General features: G+C 44.4%; 1 protein-coding gene across 1 annotated transcript; it reads left to right on the forward strand.

The window, feature by feature from the left end:
• Positions 1–2,950: 2,950 nt before the first annotated feature.
• Positions 2,951–6,691, forward strand: LOC109432723 (uncharacterized). The gene is made up of 2 exons (XM_062846387.1): positions 2,951–3,119; positions 3,179–6,691. The coding sequence occupies exon 2, from the start codon at positions 3,505–3,507 to the stop codon at positions 5,923–5,925; it is 2,421 nt and encodes an 806-aa protein (XP_062702371.1). The 5' UTR covers positions 2,951–3,119; positions 3,179–3,504; the 3' UTR covers positions 5,926–6,691.
• The last annotated feature ends 1,408 nt before the right edge of the window (positions 6,692–8,099 follow it).

The following is an 8,099-nucleotide window of genomic DNA, read 5'->3' on the forward strand; positions in this document are numbered from 1 at the left end:
CATTTCATGGACAAAAAACTTGTACACCATTTACCTTTCTCAGTTGCCACTTCGGCGCAGGGGATGACGATGATCCACAAAACTGTCAACTGCAAACGTAGCGCAGTTCTTTTTGCACCGGGAGATATCCCGTTCCCGCCGCCGCGTCGTCGTATCCCACCTTTGCTGAATAGTGTTTTTGAATACGAGGGGAAAATAATCCCCGAAGGGTATGAAAACGCACATATGGCACCAGGTTGGTTGATAGATTGAAGCTTTGATTCTCTTCGCCCGAGCGAGCCATGGTGGGTAAGTTTCATCGTCTCATCTGGTTGGGTCGTTGGTTGATGCCTTGGAGTGCGACGGCCGACGCAGCCGATGAGATTTCCATTCCCTACTTTTTTCTGTACCGACCGGAGCATCGCCGGTGAGCCGAGCTGATAACAGGTCAGTTGCTTTCCTTACCGTCGACGTAGTCGTCGTTGTCAGCGTGCGTCGTTTCGCTGCCGGAGGCTAGGACTAGCAATGAATGCGAGCTGACAGCTGCCAGCCGTGGTGTAGGGCTCTATCGTTTCGCACTTCCTAGAAGCGTCTACCGCGGTGACGGTGGTGAAGAATGTCGTGTCATGTAATAACTTCTGGGAGATGTTTATATCAGAAAAGTTGACGGCAGTCGACGACGCGGCGAACAAGTGGTCTAGTGGGGCATAGTTTGAGACTTATATTAATGGGAGTCTTTCATCCATTCATTGGTAGGAATATTGTTTACAATAACTGCCAAACGAGTGAAATGTACTTCCTTAAGGGAACAGTACATTATTATACTTTAGGATTTAGCTTGAGTAGCATAGAAATGATTGAACTCAGAGATCGATTGCTTTTTAATGACATGCTCTTTATCAGGGGCCATCCATATACATATCACGTGGACATAGAAATTATAGGTTTTGATACCTTTTCGGTCTTACAAAAAGCTGGCAGAAAGCCAATTTTCGAACATGTCTATAAACAGCACAAATCGTAACTCCTCATCCACGAGGTTAGAACAGCTCTCAATTGCACGGATCAGAGGCCCAAACGTGGGTCGACACGCACGACGTCCACACTTCAAAACGGCCGTTGGAATAGCTATATATATATATATATATATATATATATATATATATATATATATATATATATATGTTTCCCTACATTCCTTGTCATTAGTGCCAAGTTCGGAAACAACCTTTCGCGGTGTAACATCGACTTTGGCCACTACCTGGTGATGGTCAAACTGTGCCTAAAACATTCCGTCATAAACAATATCCGATACCGGCGACCGCCTCGGTACAATCTTGAGCGACGAACCAACCGGATGTCGCCGCAGAATACGTGCAGAGTCTCGAGGCAGCGTTGCCGGACGAGGACGAGCTCTATGAAGCCTCTCTCGAGGACTGCTGGAGTGCGATTAAAGCAGCCATCAGCAACGCAGCTGAGGCCAACGTTGGGTATGTGGAACGAAGCCGAAGGAACGATTGGTTCAACGATGAGTGTAGAGAGATTTTGGAAGAGAAGAACGCAGCGAGGGCTGTCATGCTGTAGCACGGGACACGACAGAACGTGGAATGGTACCAAAGAACGCTGGAAAAGCAGACACGCTTCTTTCTGGAAAAAGTGCCACCTGGAAGTAGCGGAGCGCGAACAATTCCATTATCAACGCATCCCGCAAAGGCTTTGTGCCGCGAGCCGAAATATGCAGGGATATAAACAGGAGCATCTTGACGGACAGACGGGAGGTGATTGAAAGGTGGTTGAAAGATGGTATCGGAGCTGAACTCATCAAGATGGACCAGGAAAAGTAGGCAAGTGACCATCGGTTAATAGTCCGGATCTGGGAGACCGAACAGCTACCGGAGGAATGAAAGGAAGTGGTCATATGCCCCATCTACAAGAAAGCTGGCAAGTTGGAGTGTGAGAACTTCTGAGCGATCACAATTCTGAAAGCCGCCTACAAGGTACTATCCCAGATCATCTTCCGTCGTCTTTCACGTAAAGTGAATGAGTTTGTGGGAAGTTATAAACCCGACTACGTCGATGGCCGCTCGACAACGGACCAGCACTTCATCGTGCGGCAAATTCTTCAAAAATGCCTTGACTACCAGGTTCCAACGCACCTCCTGTTCATTGACATGAAGAAGGCGTACGACAGTATCGACCGCACAGAACTATGGAAAATAATCGATAAGACCAGTTTATCCGACGAACTCACTACCGTCTTACCCCCCCTGGTTCGACACGTTTTAATCCAACACTTTTTAATTCGTACCCCGGTTATTCGACATATGCCGAATTAAAAAGTGTTCAAATGTCACAGCGATGTACACTGTAAATGCAAAACAGTTTGATATTACGATTATACTTGCACCTGCGCCAGCTCCTCTTGCAGCCGCAAATTCTGGAAGTTCGGAGTTGGTGCTATTCGAGACCCAAACCACCGGGAGACTAACCGGAATGAACTGAGGATGGCAACAATCACAGAAAGAACGAGCTTTTTATTCACATCACAGCAAAATCTGTTGAAATTATGTTTCAAAACAAATCATGAAATCAAAACAAAAACTAAAATAGCGTTGCCAAATTTTAATGAACATGGTGGTGTAGGGTGAGCAGTTTGTCGAATTAAAAGTTTACCCCGGTTATTCGACAACAGTCGATGTCGTATAAGCGGGGTTATACGGTATCAGAAGGCCGGCTCCAGATGCACGTTAACCTCCATTTGGGACATTTGTTCCAAACACTCGCCGGGGACTGCGACAAGGTTAAACGTGAAGCAGCTAAAGTTGGACTAGTGGTGAATCCGGCTAAAACAAAGTGTTACCGCTGGCCACACTGCCAGTCGGTACGTTAAGAGAGAGTTTTTAGACAAGCGAAAAAAACCTAGAGAAGACGCTGATCAGTTGCAATTGCTATGCGGACAATTCAGGCAGGCAGCTCGAGAATTCTTCTATAAATATGTTTCGTAGTTCCTGGATAAAATTATAAAACGAGAGTAGCTCTCTTGGTTTAAACTTGTGTATAGAAGCTACCATATGTATTGTGAGCTCGAGATATTTGTTGCGTTGAAAGGCGGATTGAATTATGAAAAGTGCACCGAAAGTGTAAGAATTGTTATTCGGTTAATATTTTCCCTAGTTATTTAATAAAGCTCTACTTGCAGTTTAAAGCTGCTCGAAACACAGAACTTGTGTTAATGCTGCTTACAACCCGGTGAAATTCCCCTTCTGCCCCCGCAACATCCTTTAAAACTTTCGCGGCGGTAAGGTGTAGTGTAAGGCTGAGATGTGAGTGTATAGCCTTAAACCCCTTCTACAAACACCAAATGCCATCCGACCGGGAGACTGCGAAGATTTCTGGCGCCCCGACACGTACAACTACTTTGAATACGTTGTAAACGTTTGTGTAATGATTTGACGTACCGAAGTTGTACGTCAACTAACATCCAATCTACTTTAGAGCGGCACTTGTGGAGGAAACTGCTCGAAAATGAGCCTGGATTTAACCACATACAATAAGTCCGCTCAAATTGAATTACGGCTGAAGCAGCTGGCAGAAAAGCGCGCATTACAGCAGCGCGAGATAGAGGCCCAGAGGCGAATGTTTGCGCTTGAGCGAAAAGCCGTCCAGGAGAAATACGCCTTGCTGGAGAAACAATTGATAGAAAAGAGAAGTAATGACAAAAATCGGTGCCAAATGAGCCGCCGACCGGGTCAACGGAAGAGAATTCGATCGGCAATCGATTGTGAGATAGCTGTGAGAAATACATCCCCGACGATAAATAGTTGTGCTACGCTTGCTCAACAGATTCGGCACCAATCAGGAGCACGTGCCGAAGACTGTGGTAGTCTCCTTCGACAGGAATCTGAGGAAATATTATCAATGATTTGTAAGCCTGCCGAGCAGCAAAAATCGGTAGCCACTCGGAACAACATTGACCCACTACGATATTATAGTAATCAGCAGCAGAGCATCAGCGCGATTACCAAATCAGATCTATGCATTGAAAATAGAGAAACGAGCATGAGAGCGATAGATGAGAATGAGAATATGGTACTCTCTGTGGTCTCAGACGTAAAAACTCTAACGTTAGAGCAAGTTCAGTTATGCTCTTTCAAAAATCTCTCCTCATCCTTCGGAGAGAACACGACTCCTCATACTCGAACAGATGCTACAATCGATGTCGATAGGGTGCGGCGAGATAAGTTGTTTGCTCTAAATACACAAAGAGTACGCGATGAGTATGGATGCTCATGGGGTCATCCATGGCAGCAAAAGCAATGCAACATTGCAAGCGACTTTAGACAACAACGTACTCGAGCATTGGTGAGAGTAGAACACATCCACGTATCACTGAACTTGATTTGCACACCAAGACGAGAAATGCCTTTCGTTGTGCTTGTTGTGCGTTTATTACAATGGATTTTAGAGTCTCATACAGTCACTCTAACAGACGAATATCTTCGGTTGGATATGTCAACGTTCGGTTTCAGACTGAAAACGAACACATTGAAGCAGCTCATATATTATTGTACGATACAAGTCGGAATGTTCGGGAAGCAGTTGAAGCCGAAGTTGAGTTCCGTGACTAGTCAGTGCGACGAGGTGCCTGCTTCGAAAGAGATCATCGCGGTGATGCTTCGTAACATGAAGGAAAATGCGGAACCATATCTGGATAAGAATGACGTCAAAATTGTCGTTATTTCTCCTGACAGCTATAATGATGTCCGGTTTCAGGCCTTAAAGTATGATGCAGTAAGCACCAGCAGGACGGAAGGTTATTTAAGTGCAACTCGAAGCCGTGCGAAGCATGTAAAATCGAATATTTATTCGCTCCACTCGGCTACGAGACTGTTTCCGAAGGTCATAGAACTTGTCGAGCTCCATGGAATTGTTCTGTGCAGAAGTTCTAGTCGCCATCTGCTGCTTCAGCATCAAGCAAACCAACTCTGTGGCGAAAAGGCATCATCTCCTGGTTTCAACTGGGATGAAGCTATTGGTTATGGTGCTTCCAGCGACCAGAAGCACAGTATCATTTGGGTCTATAAAAACGAAATTTTGATGCCCATGATCAACTGGCTCGAAAGTCTTTATCGTTCCATCATCTTATCGGCACCACCACACAGAGATTTGGAACCAATGGTAACTGATGATTTGGATAACAACGTCACCAAGATGTTGGCTGCGACGACTCACTTAAACAACACCACGGTCGACTTTCAAATCAAGTCGTACGTGTACGAGTGCCGCCCAGACGGCCTGCAAATCATCCACCTGGGCCGCGCCTGTGAAAAGCTGCTGCTCGCGGTCCGTTGCATCGCCAGCATCGACTGTCTTGGAGAGGTGTTTCCCATCTCAACCCACTCATACGGACAGCGTAACCACTACACCGAGAAGATCCCGACGGCCGGTAGTTTCACGCCCGGTGCCTTTATCAAACAGATCCAGCCGACCTTCCGTGAGATGCGTCTGTTGATCATCATCGACCCCCAGCTCGTCACAGAAGCCTCGTACGTCAGCACTTCGGCCATTGTATTCTGCAACACTGAGTTGCCGGTCAAGTTCGCCGACATTGCCATTCCGTCCAACAACAAGTCGCCGTACCTCTTCGGTCCGATGTGCCTGTTGGACCACAAGGTGTTACGTCTGCGTGGCAAGATAACCCACGACAAGTGGGAAGTCAAGCCCAATCCGGAGGATTCCGAGAAGGAACAGGCCCTGGAAGCTGCCCTGGCCGCCAATGACCTCTACCCGGAGGAACCGATCGTGGTCGATGAGACCAACTTTGCCGGCGATGATGCTGCTCTACCAGCATCGACATCTGCTGCTGCCCCAGTGATGCAGACCGATTACTGGAACGATGATGCGACGCAGACCTCTGGATCATGGGAAGGCGGCGGTAACTTCTAGTAGTGGGGCAACCAGTACGTGAAGCAATTCACCATCATTGTTAGAACCTGAATGTAGATCCGGGCTTCATGAGATCGTCAGTGAAGAGGATTAGACGGCGAAAGCTGCACGGACGATGCATTACAGGCGTAGTATTTGGGAGACTGTTGTGTGAAGGTATTGCTGATGATTAGGATATTTGGTTCAAGTAAAACTGGACTCTGATGGCCAGTGTTACGGGGGGGAGAATGTTACCGCTGGCCACGCTGCCAGTCGGTACGTTAAGAGAGAGTTTTTAGACAAGCGAAAAAAACCTAGAGAAGACGCTGATCAGTTGCAATTGCTATGCGGACAATTCAGGCAGGCAGCTCGAGGTAGTTCAAAACAGTACATATTGTTGAACTCTAAATACTTATCAAATTTATTAATCTAGAATTCTTCTATAAATATGTTTCGTAGTTCCTGGATAAAATTATAAAACGAGAGTAGCTCTCTTGGTTTAAACTTGTGTATAGAAGCTACCATGTGAGGATAAAGATTCTTAGAAGTTTGGCCAAATAATAACTAGTTCATATTGCAGATGTATTGTGAGCTCGAGATATTTGTTGCGTTGAAAGGCGGATTGAATTATGAAAAGTGCACCGAAAGTGTAAGAATTGTTATTCGGTTAATATTTTCCCTAGTTATTTAATAAAGCTCTACTTGCAGTTTAAAGCTGCTCGAAACACAGAACTTGTGTTAATGCTGCTTACAACCCGGTGAAATTCCCCTTCTGCCCCCGCAACACAAAGTATATGCTGATCCACCTATCAGAGTGGGGCTAATTTTAAAAAATCTCTCCGGGATATGATTTTCCAAGTGGAAAGTGATCTACTAGTCGAGATATGTGAACTGTACGATTTCGGTTGATATTTAGGGGTGGCGCAAAGGGTTTTAGTGAAATTTTTGCTTCAACAAACCTTCAAAAAACATTTCAAAATTTATTTTTGAACATAACATTTCTAGACTAAATCGGTGATTCCAGAACCCAATTTGTGCTCAAAATTGTGATATCTCCACTGGTTTCCGAGGTATTAAAAAAAAGTCATATTTTGCTATCTAATCCAAAATATAATGTAATACGAAATTTTTTTCGAATACCTCTGAAACCAGTAGAGCTATTGCAATTTTGAGCACAAATTTAGCCTATTTAGGTTTTAGAATCACCGATATAGTCTAGGAATGTTATGTTTGAAAATTAGTTTTGTAATGTTTTTTGAAGGTTTGTTCTAGCAAAAAAAATTCACTTAAACCCTTTGCGCCGCCCCTAAATATCAACCGAAATCACTCATTTTTGTACAGCTCACTTATTTCGACTAGTAGATCACTTTCCACTTAGGAAATCTAATCCCGGAGAGATTTTTAAAAATTAGCCCCAGCCTAACCTATCAGTGGAAGTGAGATTGCTAGAACAATTCTTGGCGCCAATAATCATCATATATATTAAATCCCAGTGTTGTCTGTCTTTCCGTCCGTTTTGAAATATTTCATTGAAATGTTTAACAGAATGAAAGTTACAGTAATCATTGCACCTGTGTTAAATTGGTGCATCGTTGCATTGGTGCTTCGTTAAATTGGTATATCCACAGAGAACAGACATCCAAGTCCAATCTGAATTTTGTGTAAGGAATATTTCATCGGCAACACAAGGTGCAATAGCGCGGCGCTGTAATCGGTTAATTTCCCATACTAATTGAATTCACCACTTGAAATGTTTCAATTCACCACTGACTGTGGCAATATCGTGTATGGCGGCGTTAGTGTTGTCATCGTGTATTGGTTTGCAACCAACTGAACTGAAGATTCAAATCCTTACACAACTTTCTGAGTGAAATTTGTTCTAGTCAGGATGTTGCGACATTGCATTTGTGCATCGTTGCATGGGCGCATCGTTGCATAGGTGCATCGTTGAATTGGAACATCTTTGCTTGTTGCGTCGTTGCATTGGTGCACCGTTGGCGTTGCATTGGTCGTACATCAACGAATCGTAGAATTTGTAAAGCAATGTTTTGCTAAATCAATTTAGCAGTTTCCTTAGAAGTTTCTAGAATTTTCTTTCCATTCTATGGATCAGAACCCTACAACAGTCATTTACAATCAAAAAGTGGATACTTGGAAGTATACCTTCTACCGCTTCTCAATGAAATGCCCAATTC

This window comes from Aedes albopictus, chromosome 1 (assembly GCF_035046485.1).
Source record: "Aedes albopictus strain Foshan chromosome 1, AalbF5, whole genome shotgun sequence".
In the NCBI taxonomy this organism is placed as follows: domain Eukaryota; kingdom Metazoa; phylum Arthropoda; class Insecta; order Diptera; family Culicidae; genus Aedes; species Aedes albopictus.